Consider the following 18830-nt stretch of genomic DNA (forward strand, 5'->3'; position numbering starts at 1 on the left):
CAGGGCTGGGAATGCAGCCTGTGGCAGAGTGCTTGCCCAGTGATGTGAAGGGGAACAGCTGTAGTCCAGCACTTGTGAGGTGAAGGCAAGAGGCTCAGGACTTCAAGGTCATCTTCAGCTAAGTAGGAGGGCAGCCTGGGCTATATCAGAATCTGTGGAACCTATTCCTTCTGTGGAACCCCGCCCACTCCAGCAAATTGTTTCCTCCTTTTCCCTAATAAATCTCTGTGTGTGTGCATGTCTACACATACACAGCTGTGAGAGGGATTGAGTCCTATCCAAGTTCTAGGTCCCCTTGGGGGAGTGCTCTGAGAGTATACTACAGTGTGCTAGTAGCTCTAGATTTCTTCACTGAAATCCACAACTTGCAGAGGCCTAGGGTTGTAAGTCTGCAATTTGGGCTACTGGGGAGGCTGAGGCAAGAGAATCACAAGTTCAAAAGCCAGCCAGAGCAACAATTTAGCAAGACCCTACTAGAAAGTTAAAAAATAACAACCACCAAAACAAATTCAACCAGGTCTGGGAGTATAACTCAGTGTAGGAAGCTTGCCTAGTCCTGAAGGCTTGGGGGGTGGGGAGTGGTGAACAAATGAACAATACTGCAATTTCACAAGAGTCATGTCAGAAAGGTTCTGCTGTCCGTATTAGCTATGGCTCCCCTGCCTTGTCAGCCACTTAATACCTGCAAGGCCGGGACGATTTGTTGCCCTTGTAGATATGTTTTTCAGAAAAATTTGGGAGTTCACATCTTACAAGATGAGGAGAGCCTGAGAACAAGCAGGGTTCTCTGCATGTGGACTTCCAGTCCCACAGTAGTTTGAACTGCCCTGAGCATCTCATGGCTGTCCCACAGAACCAAAGGAAGAAGTGGCCTTAGACGTCTCCCTGTCCACCTGAGTGTCAGCCTCAACCCAGTCCCTGCCTGTGGAGCGCCATGGAATCTTGGGTTTTGGAGCAGGGTCTGCTCTCAGTTTGCCCTCCTGCAGATTGGTGACTTAGGCTCAGATCTTTCTTGTCCCTTGGTTGCCACCCATCCTGTAAGACAGAATCAGCAGGCAGCCCTTGACTGCTGAGTTCCCTGCTGGCCTCCTGGTGTTAACTTGCACTTTCAGGCTATTGGTGTTGTTTTAGGTTGCCACTAACAACAGTGTGTGCTCCCTCCCTCTGCTCTCTGGTGCTCGGGGACCCACTTGACCAGCGCTGCCTCCAGACCCTGGGGAGGTTATTTGGCCAGCCCTCCCGTTATTGTTTCAGAATAAAACTAAGTTATCCCAAACAAACAAAAAGCCATGGAAATAACTGAATTTGGGTTTCTCACACAATGAGTTCTTGGAATTGTTAGAAATTCTTTCAGATGACTTTTCCTCCTCCGTTGCCCATGCTGTGCTGGCCACATGCTCCTCTGCCTCAAGTGGTCGGCACTGTGCCCCACATAGCTTTTAAATACAGGCACTGAGGTCTCCTGAGTGTCAGGTTCTGAATCATTACCGTACTCCTCAGAGCTGAGCTGAGGACCTCTTAAAAGTATATAGGCAGCAGTTTGTACTGTCTTCTGGCTTTATGCCTCCTGGTTTTCACTCTGCTCTCCTCAGTGCAGCCCCCCCCCCCCATCACTACCACAGCAGAAGGGTTGCTACAGGAATCCAGACCCTGGAGCTCTCAGCAGACATCCACTTTTCACTTGGATGACAGGTCAGTAGCTTCAGGGCACCCACTGAAGCCCTCCTCCCATGTTTTTCTGCAGTCCAGGCGGAAGGAGCAAGCTTTATTTAGGACCTAGCATTCTCACAGCAGAAAGAAAGGGGTATGAGAGTTTGTTTGGACAAGATATACATCTGTTTGCTTCTAAGTTGTTGACCACTGCGGCCTCAAGTCACTTGGTCCCTTACCTCCCTGCTCCACAGGCATTCACGCTGGGCTCTGGCTAGCTCTTAGAGGTGGTGTAGCGTTAGCAACAGGTGGTGCTTCGGGAAGGTCTAGTTGTGTTGAGGGAGATGTAGGGAGGCTGCCCATGCTGGAGAAGACAGTCATCATGAGAAGAATCTGCAGGGTGACCTTTAACATAATGTTTCTCAGCATGCCCTATCACCTGCTCCTCCCTTCTAACGCTCAGATAGGTCTGGGACAGGGCGGTCCACACATAAGGGATCTCATCCCATTTTATAGTTATCTTTTTATTGCATTCATTTACTGACTTGTTTATGTGTGCCACGCATGGCACGTGTGTGGAGGTTAGAGGACAATTTATGGGAGCTGGTTTTCTCTTTCCACCATGTTGGCTCTGGGAGGATCCATCTCAGGCTTGGTAGCAAGTATCCAAACCAATTTGAGCCATCTTACTGCCCCATCTCCTTTTTTTTTTTTCCCAGACAGGGCTATGTGTAACCCTGACTGCTCTGGAACTCGCTCTGTAGACCGGGCTGGCCTCAAACTCAGAGATCCCCCTGCCTCTGCCTCTAAGTGCTGGGATTAAAGGCGTGTGTCACCACCACCCATCCTCATTTCATATTCTTAATGTACCTAAATGGAAATTATCTTTCCTGTCTTATAGGTAAGGAAGCCAGAATAACTTGTTAGCAAGTGGATGATATTAAGGTATCTCCAGATCAACAGTTTTTGAACAACAATGTGTATTTCTGACTTTATGAACATTAGAAATGAAGTACTATGTGATCTCTGAATTAGTAAATAATGTTAAGTACAGAAACTAGATCTCAAAAATATATTCACTCTCCAGGTATCACGATGTAAAAGTTATACACAAGTAAGCAAAGAAAAAATTAAATACTTTAGGGCAGCAGAGCTTAATTTCTTTTATTTATTTATTTGTTTGTTTGTTTGGGACAGGGTTTTAGTCTGTGGCCTTGGTTGACCTTGAACTTGTAATTCATCTGTCTTTTCCCCCTCAAATTCTCAGCTCAATATTGTGTTTTTAAATGTGTGTGTGTGTGTGTGTGTTGTGAGCTTCAGTGTACACATACTCGTGCATGCACATGCCTATGGGTGTACATTCTGTGGCACTTGTGTAGAGATCAGGACAACCTGGTAGAGATGGTTCTTCCTTTAATCTCTGTGGGGCCTGGGGGTAGAACTCAGGTTCAGGCTTTCAAGGCAGGCATCTTTCCCCACTGAGCCCTGTTGCTGGCCCAGTAACTACGTTTTAAAATAGAATTTTAGCTCTCAGAAGAGCCTGAAGCTGATTCTCCATTCCTAATTGTGACAATTTCTATGTCTGCTCCCATATTAACACATTAAGTACTGTTTTTGATATATTCTGTAAGTATGTAGAAATAGAGCCACATGTGACATTTTATTTACACAAAGCAGCAACACGCAATAGTAAAATTAGCTTCTCATGTGTTATCAGTTGCTCTTGAGAGTGAGTGGCAATTTCGTGGTCAGAGACCAAACGTTCTTCCATTCTCTCTGCAGCCGTCAATTCATCAAGCTGATAATGTTCGTGGAACCCGCCACCATGGACTGGTGGAGAGGCCCGCCCGGAATCGCTTCCACCCGCTTCACCGAAGGTCTGGGGAAAAGCCAGGGAGACAAATATCCTTTTTCACTGAGGAGAGTGTGAGTTCTGAAATGCTTGAGAAGCGGACGCTCAGGCTTTGTCTCACTTCAGTTCCGTCTGATCTGCTGAGAAGAAGCAATAGAGTAGCTGAGCTCCAAACATGAGCAGGTCTGCAGCCGGGCTGGGGAAGGCCATGGGAGGTGTTTATGAGAATATCAGGGAAGTTCTGTTGGATGGAACCACGACATAAACATGTAATCCTGGCGTGCAGGGTGTCCTCAGCATTGTCTTCAGAAGTCAGCAGAGTTCAGCTTGACTGGGAGTCGACTTAGAGAGATTTAGTCCATCTAGCAAAAACAGGACAGTAGTGTTTGTCTTTCTGTTGACCTCATGACCTGCTTTTGGATCTTAAAGGAGAAACCTCATAAGATTGTCTGTTTGTATAGCTTCAAACTCAGTAAATGACAAGAAAAATGTAAACTTGGTATTTAGGAAAATTCTTTTTTTTCTTTTAATTTATGTGCATTGGTGTTTTGCTTGCATGATGTCTTTATGAGGGAGTTGGATCCCCTGGAACTAGAGTTACAGACAGTTGTGAGCTGCCATGTGGGTGCTGGGAATTGAAGCTGGGTCCTCTGGAAGTCGGTGCTCTTAAGCACTGAGCCATCTCCCCAGCAGTATTTAGGAAAATTCTTAAACAATGATGTGACCCCAATCTCTGTGTTGCTAAGTAAGTAATAAGAGAAGGGGGCCGATGAATTCATCTGGCAATTTGAGTTAAGTGCTGCTTCTTAGGAGTGGGATAGGCTGGGGTGGCATCTTGTGGGCCCCCCAGTGCTAAGAGTTTGGGGTAGACAAAACTGAGCTGGATGCTGTGGGAGAGGGAGAACTGGCCACGTGCCAGGAGCTTTCCTCACTTCACTCTTCGTGGCCAGGCATGGGCTGAGGAAGGAGCAGATGGGCGTGGCGAGTCTCCTGCCGAGAGCTGGTTCCTGGCAGTGATGGTAGAATTGGCCTCATAAGCTTAGAAACCAGGAAGTGGGGGAGGGCACTCTGTTTACTGAGCACCTACCCATGCCAGGCACTATGCTGGGCAATTTATGTCATTTAGTCCTCAGAATTCAATGAGTCGTTTGTTTTTTTAACCCTTATTTTCCCACGAGAAAACTAGATGTCAGAGTAACTTGCCTAGGAGTCTACTGCTGTGACTCACGTAGCCAAGGCTTGCCCACTCAGTGGCAAGGAGAAGCAGGTGCTGGAGAATCTTTCTATTCTCCTATCTCAGGGACTCTCAGAGGAAGTCCCAACTTTTCTTGCCTTCAGGGCCCCTTGGTTTTACTCAGGTGAGAGGTGAGGACAGTGATCCTGGCCAGGAGTCCTCCCATATGCTCTGCAGACACACCAGATTTGATTCACGAAGGTCTTGCCTGTTATATGATGCAGTCAGGGAAAAATGAAAATGACAGATGATTTTGAGAACTCTTTCCTGGAATGTGTGATGACTTCACATAGAATGCAGAAGATAAAAGGGAAACACAATTTATCTAACTTGCACATGTGAGTGATACACCAAGCAATTGTCCAAACTGCTTGGAATTCTCTAGCAAAAGACCTGATGTTTCTCTGCCTAATTTATAATACATGGGTGGGAGAGTACTTGTCTAACATTCTCAAGATTTGAGGTTCAAGAAAAAATGGCTTTTCTTGCTAGTGTGGCTCTGTGGCAGAGAAACTAGCTGGTGTAAAGCAAGCCCTGGGTTCAATTCTCAGCACGAAAGAAAGAAAGAGAGGGGAGGGGGAAAGGAATAAAAAGGAAAGGGGTAAACCGGACGGTGGTGGCGCACGCCTTTAATCCCAGCACTCAGGAGGCAGAGGCAGGCGGATCTCTATGAGTTCGAGGCTGGGCTCGACCGATAGCCTCCAAAACAATACAGAGAAACCCTATCTCGAAAAACCAAAAAAAAAAAAAAAAAAAAAAAAAGGAAAGGGGTAAGGAAAGGAAGAGAAGGAAGGAAAAGAAAAAGGAAAGGAGATTGAGGCTTGAGTAAGAAGTAGGGTGTGGTAGGTCCATTCATTAAACACGCATTCATGGAGACCCTTCCCTGAACCAGCACTGAGGACAAAGTAATGAATGACATATCATCCCTGTGTTCTTGAGTTTTACAGTCCTTTGGGAGGTAACAGATAGCTAAGAGGCAAATAATAATCAATTAAGGAAAGTAACTTCAGATCCTAGTTACTTTTCTGTTGCTGTAATAAGATACCATGACCAAGGCAACTCAGAAGAAAGAGTTTATTGGGGTCTTAGAGTTTCAGAGGGTTAGAGTCTGTGACCATCATGGCAGGGAGCATGGCAGCGTGCTGGCAGGCATGGCGCTGGAGCAGTCATTGAGAACTCACCTCTTGAGACATGACCCCAAAGCAGAGAGAGCTAACTGGGAATGTCGTTTGAAACCTCAAAGCCAGAGGCATCCAGTAACACCTCCTCCAACAAGGCCACAACTCCTAATGCTTCCCAAACACGCCAACGGGGCACCAAGCACTCAAACGTGTGAGGCTATGGAGGCCGTTCCCATTCAGACCGCCCCAGATGGTAATACATACGAGAGTGGCCGTTTCCAAAGAAGTGCTCTGGCAAAGGGAATATATAAAGTTCCGGAAGGGATCACACTGCATGTTCAGGGAACCTGTCTTTTCAGGTAGCACATCCTACAGGATAACCTGACTCTAAATCAGCCCGTGAAGAGCGTCAGCTCCAAGGGACAGGAAAAACCAAGTGGATGGACAGAGAGGACGAATCTGAGTCACTGGGCATGAACCATTTCTCTGTGATTGTCTCCTAAGCCCCTAATTTGGATTCCGGGCCTAGACATCTGTTGATGTAGAGAAAGTTCATTAGCCTAAGTGTGCCCTCCAATGAACTATTGAGTCCTGTTTGAGGGGTCAAGAAACTGAGCATCAATTGAAAAACAGGATGATTTTACAAATCAGGTGGAAACATATTCAGAATTTGGAGGGAGATACTGTGGCCTTGTTTTCCCGGCTGGCATTCTGTTGGCTGTTAAGTAACTCACTTTAAACTCTTGCCTTTCATATTTGTCTAAGTTTAAAACTATATATATGTTTTGCCTGTGTACCATGTGTGTGCCTGATGCCTATGGAAGCCAGAGGAAGATGGGAGATTTCCTGGAATTGTAGTTACAGTCAGTTGTGAGCCACTATGTGATGCTAGAAACCAAACTCAGGTCCTCTGAAAGGTCAGCCAGTGCTCTTGACCTCTGAGCCATCTCTCAGCCCCAAGTTTTACCATTTTAAAAGTCAGAAACTGGTTTGAATCTTTGTTGATTCAAACAGAAAAGATGTATTCGGAATTCTTTTATTGTAGTTGTTTCCTAGCGTGGTATTGTTTTAGGGTGGGCACTCTGCTAACAAGGGTTTGGTCCAGGGCTACAATGGTCACAGATAAAATGGACATTGTTCAGCAAATACTCCAGCTTCCTCCCCGAGTAGGCAGCCCCCATCCACAGGGTTCAAGCACAGGACACTCCTTTAGCAGTGGATGGTGTTATTGGCATGCATAGCTGCCGCAAGGCCAGGGCTTTGTCACAGCCGGACCTGGTGACCCCTGCCACTTGCAGGCAAAGTAGAGGCACCACAAAGGCTATTCTTGACCAGGGGCACTCAGTCTAGGAAAGTATACCTTTTGGCAGCAGTCCATGCCTTTGGCACCCCCCCCCCCCCACACACACACATCCAATGGTAGTAAACTTGAGCCATCCCAAAACCATTTTTGGTTGAGTTTCTGGACTGTTTTCTAGAAAACATCATCTTCTAAGAGAGGCGTGTTGTTATGAAAGGAAGAAAACAAATGTTTGGAAAGTCCCCAGCAGAGACAAGACCCTGGCCTGAGCAGTCCGGAAACATGTGCCTGAGGACCTGATAGGACCTTCTCTCCTCTGCAGTGGGCCTTGACTTATTTTGTCATAATAGGATGGAAATTTTAGAACATGTGACATTGTTCTTTGAGATTCAACCTTATTCAACAAAGCAACATCTGGAGGCATCACCATCCCTGACTTCAAGCTCTATTATAGAGCTGTAGTCCTGAAGACAGCTTGGTATGGGCAGAAAAATAGACAGGTAGACCAATGGAATCGAATTGAACACCCTGATATTAACCCACACACGTATGGACATCTGATCTTCGACAAAGAAGCTAAAAATATACAATGGAAAAAAGAAAGCATCTTCAACAAATGGTGCTGGCATAACTGGATGCTGGCATGTAGAAGAATGCAGATCGATCCATGTCTATCGACATGCACAAAACTTAAGTCCAAATGGATCAAAGACCTCAACATAAATCCAGCCACACTGAAACACTTAGAAGAGAAAGTGGGTGGTACCCTTGAATGAATTGGTACAGGAGACCGCTTCCTGAACATAACACCAGTAGCACAGACAGTGAGGTCAACAATTAATACATGGGACCTCCTGAAACTGAGAAGCTTCTGTAAGGCAAAGGACACAGTCAAAGCCTGTTAAGTCTAGGAAATACTAAGTCGTGTGTCTCCCCCTTCCCCCCACACTGGAAGTTTCATAGTACATAGTAGGTTCTGAGAAACTTTGTGGAGTTAAAAATGTCTACCTTTATGAGTTTTCAAATTCTATGTGACCTCAAAACTCCAACCCTTACACAACATTCCTATCAGAAGGCAGAGAAACACTAGACCTTAGAGTTCTAAGGTAGAACAATCCTGGCTTCATAATGTCATGTGCAGCCTGCTTCCCCCTCAAATGTGCAAGACTTAGAAAGATCTCATACATTTCTTTTAAGATTTGACTTGAGGGCTGGAAAGGTGGTTCAGCAGCTAAAGCGACTTGCAACCTGACTTCCATCCCCAGAACAAAGACAGACAGAAAGAATTTACTCCATTAAGTTGACCAATGTGCCTTGGCATTGGTGTCCTGCCCCCATCATGCCCATACACATACACATGTGAATTAATAAGTTAAAATTGTTTGACTTGATCCATTCTTTTTATAGGGGTGTGTTTGGGCTGAGCATGAAATGCAATTCCAGTGCTCAGGAAGCCGAGATAGGATGATTGCAGTTCAAGGCCAGCCTGAGCTATGCAGTGAATTCAAGGCCAGTCTGGTCTAGATTGAGACTTTGTCTTAGGATGGGAGCAAAAAGAAAGGGAAGGAAAGGAAAAAGAAACCGGAAAATAGAGTAGCAATAAAGATAGAGCATAGACAATGGGAAGGACCCAAATAGTGTCCATCTCTTAGAGAAGCCTGGCTTCTCCACTTTCCATGCCTAGTCCCATCCTTGCTGAGGTCAAAATCACACCAGCATCCTTCCTCCCTGAGTCCCTGCAGTCAGCAAAGTTAGACAATCCATCGACGGGGCTGTGCTTCTTGGATTTTAAACTATCCACTGAATTAGGTGAGAAAGAAGTAAAGGGGAGAGCAGTATTGTGGGCTCACCCCTACAGGGTCTCCCTATATAGCCCTGGCTATCTAGGAACTCACTGTGTAGACAGGTTGTCCTTGAACTCACAAAGATCTGTCTGCCTCTGCCTTCTGAGCAGTGAGACTAAAGGTGTGCATCACCACGCCTAAATGGGACTTAGTGACTTTAAAGGTGACAGTGTGCTTGAAAAACCGTGCTAGACATCTGCTTTATGAACTGAACTTCTGCAAGCAGAGGTTCATTAAATCTTTCAGAAGAAAGAAAGGCAGATAGGCACAGACTGCGAAACTTAGGGTCTCCTCCCTACAGGCTTTGCCAACTCCAACACTGATACACTCATGTTTCCTCGGGCTTCTTGCTCCCTCCTCACCTCTCCTGGCAGGCAGACAGCTCCCCTGAACTTCATAGGCACTGAGCCTAATCAGGTTGAAGAAAGATGTCTCTGGAATATATCTCCATTTCATTGTGTTAGCTCAGAGTCAGAGTAAGAGATAAGGTAATGAGACACGACAAAGAAAACAAGTTTCTGGAAGACAAACTTAGCAGTCATAATGTATTTCTTGGCAAAGGAAATCATTAAGATCCCATTAATACCCACATTTATCTAACTCCATATTTTATATTCACTTTAAATGCCCAGCCTGGGCTTCCATGGCAGGTCCCCACCCCATCTCCTCCTGAGCTCATGCAAGTGATACTGTTCTTTCTAGGTTTCATCTTCTGAGAATACTCCAAGTACATGTTTTCTCTTTTCTGGGGCCCATGGTGACAGTTCACCACCTCCCAAGAGGCAGTATGGCTTAGTACAGTCTGAAGCATTGGAGTCAGTGAGTGGTAGGTTTGACCCCAGTCTGTCATGCCATCTGTGGGATTGTAGATCTCTTCTGGGGCTGAACCTCTGCTTCTTCCACTGTAAAATGGTGATCATGTCATCTACCTCCTAGGACTTTTCAGATTATAGGGAAGCTACCTGTCAGGCAGTGGTGGAGCATGCCTTTAATCTCAGCACTCGGGAGACAGAGGCAGGCGGATCTCTGAGTCTGAGGCCAGTCTGGTCTTCAGATCAAGTTCCAGGACAGCCAGGGCTTTACAGAGAAGTCCCCTGTCCCCCTCACATGCAGCTCTCTCTCTCTCTCTCTCTCTCTCTCTCTCTCTCTCTCTCTCTCTCTCTCTCTCTCTCTCTCTCTCTCTCTCTCTCTCACACACACACACACACACACACACACACACACACACACTCACACAGAGACTATAGGGAAGCATGAACTTGCTTACTACAAGCCTGGAACACAATAGGTGCTTATTGTCTCCATTTTCCTCTCTCTGACATCTTAGTGTATACCTTGCGTATCCTATACTATTTATCCCTTACGTATAAGAAATAAAGATTGGGAGTCAAAAGCAGTATTGGGGATTGTTAAGTGTGCATTTGATCCAATCAGTGACATAGAGACAAAAAGAGTGGGTTTAGTGATGGTAGTCAGAAGTGAACCAGGTCTTTAAGGAGGCTGAATCCACCAGAGAGGGCAGGAGAGGGACCTGACGCTAGCAGAGACAGAGGTGGAAGAGGAAGTGGTAGTGGAGCCCAGGCCAGAGTGGAGGTGAGAGAAGCCTGGGCCCAGCAGCCACATTGTGGGGTGACACGGTTATCACCTGTGAAGTCCCATTACCCTTCCAGCAAGAGAGAATGTTGAAAGGTGGGCTTTTTTAAGATTTATTTTTATTATATTTAATTATATGTACAATAGGAGAGGGGCGTGTGGACATAAGAACAGATTCCTGGCCGGGCGTTGGTGGCGCACGCCTTTAATCCCAGCACTGGGGAGGCAGAGGCAGGCGGATCTCTGTGAGTTCGAGGCCAGGCTGAACTACCAAGCGAGTTCCAGGACAGCCTCCAAAGCCACAGAGAAACCCTGTCTCGAAAAACCAAAAAAAAAAAAAAAAAAAAAAAAAAAAGAACAGATTCCTGAGGGGACCAGAGACATTAGGTCCCTAGGATCTGGAACTGCTTAGGTAACTGTTTAGCCATTTCTCCAACCCCCTTTTTAAATTATTAATTGTTTATTTCTTTTTGAGACAAAGTCTTACTGTGTAGCTCTGGCTGGCCTGGAACTTACTGTGTAGGCCAGGCTAGTCTTGAACTCAGAAATAAGCCTGCCTCCAACTCCCAGAGTGCTGGGATCAAAGGAGTGTGCCACCACACCCAGCTTTTTAATTTTTTTAAGCAGGAAAATAATATTATTTAAAATATCTTAAAATAGTCTTCTGAGTACAATTCGCCAAATCAACACTAACAGCTCTGCTATACTCAGTGTGTGTAGTAAACATTCCATCTGTGTTTCCATGTATTTGGAATGGGCCCTTCGACGTGCTAGACCCAATAAGCAACACAGAACCTAGAAAACAACACCTTTTCTACCAGAAATTAATGTCCACTTCAAGTTTAATACAGTTCTCTTTTGATTTAGAAGTAATTTGAACTCACCTTAATTTGGAAAAAGAAAAAAATTTAGAATAGGTATGCCTATAATCTCAGCATTCATGAGGCAGAAATGGAAGTATTACTTTAAGTCTGAGGCTAGCCTGGACTACATGATAAGTTCTAGGCCAGCCTAGGCTATTTAGTAAGAGTTTATCTCAAAAACAAACAAAGCCTCCCAAAAACAAACTCAAAAAAGAAGCACCCCCATCACTGGGGATTTAATCTCAGGGCTTACACATGCTAGATTCGTGTTCTATCACTAGAATCGTGTTCTACCTCTAGATACGTGTTCTACCTCTAGATACGTGTTCTACCGCTAGATACGTGTTCTACCTCTAGATACGTGTTCTACCGCTAGATACGTGTTCTACCGCTAGATATGTGTTCTATCGCTGCGCTGTTTCCCCATGACTCCTTCCTTTACTTACTTTGAGAGAGAGTGTCACTAATTTGCCAACTCTGGTCTCAGACTTGCTGTGTTCCTGCCTCAGCCTCCTGAGGGAAAAGGAAGTATATTGGCTTATGTCACTGGAAACCCAAGGGCTATGGCCAGGAAGCCATATGATATCATTAAGACTATGTCTGTGGTATTGACTTCTTATATAGACAAGCATTCTGCACAAGGAGCCACCTGGACTCAAATAGCTCATTCCCATCTGGAAAGTACTTTCCTTGGTCCTGTTTGTGTCTTGAGCTTATCCCAGAACCAGTTATTGTTTACAGGAGAATGAGATTAATACCTTGACTAAAACTAACTGGGCCTGAGTCCATCCATCCCATGAGACAGGGAGGCCTGCATCGGATGACCTTACCAGTGTTTGTAATGCACATAGATGAAGTTCCTGAAGACAGATGTTGGGCAGGATGCGCAACAGGCAGAGTACTTACTATACAAACTTGAGGGCCTGTGTTTAATCCCCAGAATCCATGTGAAAGAACAGGACATGGCAGCACACACTTACAATTAGAGCGTTGGGCAGGCAAAGACAGGTGGATCCCTGGGACTGTCCCGTCAGCCCTGTCTACTCACAAGGTGCAGGCCAAGGAGAAGCTGTTTCTCAACAAACGAGCCAGGTGTGGTGGTGCAAGCCTATCTTAGCTCTCGGTAGGTAGAGGCAGAACTTAAGGCCATCTTAGTCTATATAGCAAGTTCCAGAACACCAGGAGTACATAAGGAGACCCTGCCTCAAAACCCCGGATCAACTTGGACCTGAGACTGATGGCTGAGAGGCCAGCATGGGACTGATCCAGACCCCATGAAAACGGGTGTCAGTGAGGAGGCCTTGGCAACCTAGGGGGTTTGGGTAGTAGATCAGTATTTATTCCTGGCACACAAATGGACTTTGGGTGCCCATCCCACAAAGAGGGATGCTGTCTCAGTCTGGGCTCTTGGGGGAGGGTCTAGGCCCTGCCCTGAATGAAATGACAGACTCTGGACACCCCCATGGAGGGCCTCACCCTCCCTGGGGAATGGAGTGAGGATTGGGTGGGGGGGATTGGAGGGGTAGGGGAGGAGGGGGAGAGAGGGATTGACTTGTGAAGCAAGCTTGTTTCTAATTTAAATAAAAAAAATCAAACAACAACCAAAAAAAGAAGCAAAACCAAAAAATAACAAGGTAGATGGCTTCTGAGGAATGGCATCAGAGGATGACCTCTGACCTCCACAGCCGCGTCTGCACACACACACACACACACACACACACACACACACACACACACACACACACACACGGCACAAAGAGAAAGAGCTCGCTGCACGTGAGTCTGGTGAGGACACTGGTTAGAAGGTGGAGAGTGGAACGCATGGGAGTGGCCGTCGGTGTGGGGAGCACAGCCAAACCCCACCCTCACCTCAGTGTCAGTGTCTCGCTCTGCTTTCCTTTATTAAAAACTCTACTTCGATGGAAATGCTCTTGCAGCCAGTTATTCTTCGCAGCCCCTGGATGAGAGCTGGCCAAGGTAAGAGCTCTATAGAAGTGTTTTGTGTTGTTCTGTTTCATAGAAGCATTGCAACAGAAACTCTTTTTAAGATGGTCTAACTATTTTACCATTTTGAATGCTGCTTTTGACTTATGCATGTATTGTTTTAGTTTTTTAATATTTGAGTCAGGGTCTCTTGTAGCTCAGGCTGGCCTGAAACTTGTGATATAGCCGAGGATTGCCTTGAACTCCTGATGCTCCTGCTCTGCCTTTCCAATGCTGGGAGTAGAGACATGTTCCACAATGACTTTTTTTTTTTTTTTGAGACAGGGTCTCTATGTAGTCCAGGCTTGAACTCACAGCAGTCCTCCTGCTTCTGCTTCTGCCTCCCAAGTGCCTGAACTAGCTGGAAATTTTTAACACCAACTGTTGTTTTGTCTTATAAAATTTAAGTCATGAGGTGGGTGTGGTGGTACATGCCTGCAATCCCAACACTTAAGAACCTGGAGAACCACAAGTTTGAGGCTAGCTTGAGTGACACAGTGAACTCTGGGTAACCTAAGCTATGACATGAGACCCCCCCATCCCAGATCACAACATGAAAAAACCTCAACCTTTCCGTATATAATTCTGAGCTTGTAAGAAAATGTAGAATAAAATTTACTTAAGCAACTCTGGATTCAAATGGGAAACAACTTGCCAACAAAATATTTGGCAGTCTTATAATAAACATAAAAAAATAAATTCCTTCTCTGGCGTTTCTTAGTCAGTTACTGAAAGGAGGGAAAGACTCTAACTTGAATACGGTGAATTTGGTTTAGAGTCTGTATGTCTTGTGTCTGGTACAATGATGACCATCATAACATTAACAGAAGGAGGGCTGCCTCTCTCTGGTGTGAATGTGGTATTGCTTCACACCTCCATGTCAGACGTAAGAGATTCTTAAAATGTATGTGTCACCAGGAGCAGTGGCCCACAGAATTCCAGAACTTAGGAGGCTGAAGCAGGAGGATTGCTGTGAGTCAAGGCCAGCCTAGGATATAATGTGAGACCCTGTCTCAAAAAGTCAAGACATTGGAAGGGGGGGGGGCTTTCTTAGTCTCAACTTTGACTCTTTTCCTCATGGTTCTTTGGACGAATACCGACTAAACCCTTATCATAGATAACATAGTCTGGGTCCGAGAAAGGAAGTCACGATGGCCAACACTGGCCCCACCTCAAGCAGGTTTCAGCCTCCTGAGGAGTCCCGAGTTTCAAGTTTGTAAGATAATACAGCATTATACAGTCTAGTCAGAGAAGGCAGACTCAACGGCATGTGCTTCGTCCCTGTATCCCAAGTGTCCTTCACTTCTCAGCCTAGGATGGGTCAAGTGAATATTTTCACAGGACAGTGAGCAATGTATTGCACTCATGGCCTCCACATGAGAGAGCAACATGCTCACATCCGGGGTTGCCAGCCCTGCACTCCAGGTGCGTGGTGAGGAGTGACTGTGCCCCGGAATAAGGCCCACTGTCCCTCAGGGAGGGTCATTCTTCCTTTGACCGGTTCCCGCCAGCATCAAGTGCACCCAGCTGGCTGATGCTGTGCTACGGACTTGCATTCGTTATCCTGGAAACCAGAGCTGCTGGCTCCCGAGAGCTCTCCACAGTGATGAGCTGAGCGAGGCCTGAGCATTTTAGGTAACTTCGGGCCTGTACGGCTAGGTTAGAAGAGCCATCTGTCAAGTGCTCTTTGGTCCCATAGCTTAAGCATTTTCCCTTTTTATGTCGTTCTGGTTTCTAAAGGCAACAGCCTCCTTGGAAGGAAGACAAACACCCTGGATTCAGGCTGACATCTGCACTTAACAGGTATGTGGGCTGCTCCGTAGTAGAAGCACATTTTTAAGAAGGAGATGATGGGTTTGGGCTGGTAGTCTCTACTGGTTATCTTGCTGCCCAGTTTGTTTATATCAGTTGTGTTTATAGGAAGTGATAAGGAAAACAAAACAAAAAACTATTGAGTGTAGGAGATGGTGTAGTAAGAACATGAAGTCGGGAGGGGACCCCAAAGTTTGTCTCTGACCATGTGATCCTGGGCAGAGGAACTCTGTCTGCCTTAGTTTGCACAAACGAACATGGTGCTGGTAATTGTACCCATGATGGAATTGGCTGTAAGGATTAAATAGAATGCTACATGGAGGCACTGTACAATATATAACAACTGTTCTTGGGGTTACTTCGGGCCATACGTTAGCAATGACCCAGGTCACTTTTCAGTCCTGACACTGTAAGAATGAGTGTCCTTTTCTGCTTTAAGAGGACAAATGACTTTACCCAGGAACCTTTAGCTGATATGCAGAGGGGACTGGAATTTCAGTTGGGCATGGTGGTTGAGGCTATAATCTTAGTATCCAGAAGCTGAGAGGAGGAGGGCTACAGGTTGAAACCAGTATAGGCTATGAAGCTGGACCTTGGGAAATAATTGGAAAATTAAAAAATCTTTTAGTGGTGCGAATTTTTCAATATTTGCAGGAGAATTAAAGTTGTAAAGAGCCCCTGTGCCCATCCGAAGCGTTTCTGTCTTGATGGCATTCTGCCAGTCTCATTCCTTCTCAGCCCTCTTCATACGTCATTCCACGACCAGCTAGATGAAGCTTCTCACCTGTGAATGCCCTAACAGTAAAGGCCAACGAGAGGCTCAAAAATAATCTGCACTGTGATTAACAAAATTAACCATAATTTTCTCTCCATGATCCAATAGCCAGTCTACACTCCCGTTCTCCTTATCATCTCTCTGTTTCTGGCTGATGTTTTCTGGGTTTCTGTGACTCTGAAGGAGCAGGAACCCTCAGGGCACGCACAGTTCCTGTAGTATCCCCAGAGTCCTTCCCTTGTCGCCTCTTCCCTCCTTGGAAGCCACGTGGCTTAAGTCACATGAAGCCGTTGCCTGGAGCAGAGCATGCAGAAGCACTTTAGGCTGACTTGAATTCAGTTGTTCATGTGCCCCTTTACGACAAACAGTTTGACCTTTGGATGGGATCAATAAATAGTTGTCTTCTGGACTGAAGTTGTACATACACTAGAACTATCAGACAGCATTTGAAATGCTTGCTGTTGGTCAACAGCTCCCAAACCTTTGTCACACTGTAAAACAACACTAAAAGAACACGTACGTCTCTATGAGTATACCCAGCGATACTCAGCCGCTGCTGGCAGGAAGCTGACTGGGAGATGTGAAATGTCCCCTTTGGTGCATTTTGGCAATAAACTGAGTACATGCCAACACAGATAATACCTTAAAAAAAAGATAACGCAATAGCATTTTCTAAGACAAACAAAAGGGACACAGAATAGCTGCATTATTGTGCCTCTTGCAGCCGTGGCCAGTGCCTGCATTCGGTCTGTTGTGCCATGACATATCTTACAACTGCCGGAAAGCCCTGCTGTGCACCAGAGGGTGAGATTGCAGACAAGAGGCCTGGCTGTGGTATTCCAACCCTGCATTCCCCCAGAAAAGGCTCAGGGATTCTCAAGAAGCCTAGTGCAGCCGCAGATTGGACTGGCCATAGACCATCTTCTAAGATGCAGAGAGCAAAGGGTTGGTCTTAGGGAGGCTGTGAATCTGAGGCTGGCCTTGCTGAAATAGTTCACTGTGCCATTAGTGTCACAGTGTAAGGCTATCCAAGCTCAAATTAAACTCTTTTTAGTGTATGGTGGTCCTCAGGTGCCTTCTTGGTATAAAGGACTGCAGGTAGGTCCTAATACTTCATTGTGTGGATGTTTGTAAGTCAATTATTCTCTCCTGCTGGTAATATTCAGAAAAAAACCAACCTGCATTTCATTGAGGAAAAAATGGATTTTCAGCCAGACTTTCTCCTCCCCCCCTTAGGACCAATTCTGACTCTGCTCTTCACACGAGTGCTCTGAGCACCAAGCCCCAGGACCCCTATGGAGGAGGCGGCCAGTCACCCTGGCCTGCCCCATACATGGGTAAGACACAGGCCCCTGCTTACAGCATCTGTGCTTTCTCCTGCGCTGTAGGAACTGAGAGAGAAGAGTGTGCGCGGTGCATGGGTCTTGAGAGCCAAGCTCCCAGCAGGGGAGTGCGTGTGCTCATGATGCAGACAGAGTGCATCCCTTGCACGCTTCTTCCCTGGCTTCCGCTTCTCTGTCGGTGTCTCTTGGCTCCTGACCTGCCTCTGCCTCTTCTAGACACTCGGCATCTCTTACACAGGCTCTAGCAGTAGCATCCTTGATGGTCTTTGTCCTAGCTTACATCCTTGCAGTCCGATTTTACTGGGTTCTCCAAGGCTTCCTTTTGTTACTGCTACGACCAGGTTGGAGGAAGGAAGTGGCTTCACTTTGTAGGTTCATGGACTTTGTATGGTTGAACCTCACGGTGAGGCAAACCCTCCCAGGGGCCAGCAGAACTGACACAGACTGTTCCTATGGAAGGAGTAATCAAGACCAGGGCCAGGGAAAGCCAAGAAGACCTTTCTGCAGAAAGGCTTGGCCCAGAGAACAAGGTGAGGGAGGGAGAGCAGAATGGAAGCTGGGTGTCATCATCTGCTCCTTGGTCTCCACTTCTGCTCAGAACATTGGGTTTCTGTCTGTGGGCCAGAGAAAGTCTGAAAGAGAAAGGCCAGGAACTGAGAAAGGCCAACTCACGCCGCTTCACGCTCTCTGCTTCCGCTGTTAACCCTGTCTGCTCCTCATGCTCTCCTGTCAAAAACCATCAGTACATGTCCCTTCAAGACCTTCGTCTGGGGTGACATGAGCATACTTCCCCTCCCGGGGTCCCCAGCCTACTCCTCACAACTGTGAGAACTTGCTGGGCTCTCCTGCTGTTTCATCCTGCCCCGTGTCTTCCCCTCCTGCCCAGTCACCACTTTCTCGGTGCGAAAGCCTCGGCTGTGCCTGCACTTTAGTGGAGCCTTTTGTGACTCTCCTCCTCTGCTGGTCCATGTCCTCCTACATGCAGGTGTTGTGACCACTGCTTCCTCCTGTGAGAATGCTTCCCTCCCTCTGCTTAGGGTGAATTTCTTGAAGGCACTATCTTACAAGTCTTGTCCTAGCCAGCACCTGACACAATGCCCAGTACAGAGCTTCCTGCTGGGGAGGCACGAAAGAAATCACAGAACTGAGCACTTGTCAAACTTGCTCCAGATGCCCACATCTAACCTGCACACAAAGTGAGGATGCTTCATTCACATACTTCCCAAGCATGTCTGTCTGGGCCTCTTAATCTAGAAAGAACACAAGCTTGACTCATCCGTTCCATATAAAGATTGACTCTGAGTGTAAGGACTGTCCTAGATACTAGCTTTTCCGGTTTTCTTTACAGTTTTGATTTATTTAAAGCCTAAAAGTCTGCTCCTTCCAAGGAGAGCCATTCATGGGCTTACTTCCTTGCATGCAGTAGAGATGGGATTTGGTAGTAATTGTTACTATGTTTG

The 18830-nt window shown here is 46.3% G+C and overlaps 1 protein-coding gene across 3 annotated transcripts in view; it reads left to right on the plus strand.

Moving 5' to 3' along the window:
- The window catches only part of Crtc3 (CREB regulated transcription coactivator 3), a 103637-nt gene that overhangs the window by 56401 nt on the left and 28406 nt on the right, over window positions 1–18830 (plus strand). For all 3 annotated transcript variants that reach the window (XM_040729595.1, XM_040729599.1, XM_040729588.1), the window contains exons 3-6: window positions 3433–3552; window positions 13373–13434; window positions 15181–15243; window positions 17264–17364. In XM_040729595.1, the coding sequence (XP_040585529.1) occupies window positions 3433–3552; window positions 13373–13434; window positions 15181–15243; window positions 17264–17364 (346 nt within the window). The remainder of the gene's footprint in view (window positions 1–3432; window positions 3553–13372; window positions 13435–15180; window positions 15244–17263; window positions 17365–18830) is intronic.

Source organism: Mesocricetus auratus, unplaced genomic scaffold (assembly GCF_017639785.1).
Source record: "Mesocricetus auratus isolate SY011 unplaced genomic scaffold, BCM_Maur_2.0 Super-Scaffold_4256, whole genome shotgun sequence".
Lineage (NCBI taxonomy): Eukaryota > Metazoa > Chordata > Mammalia > Rodentia > Cricetidae > Mesocricetus > Mesocricetus auratus.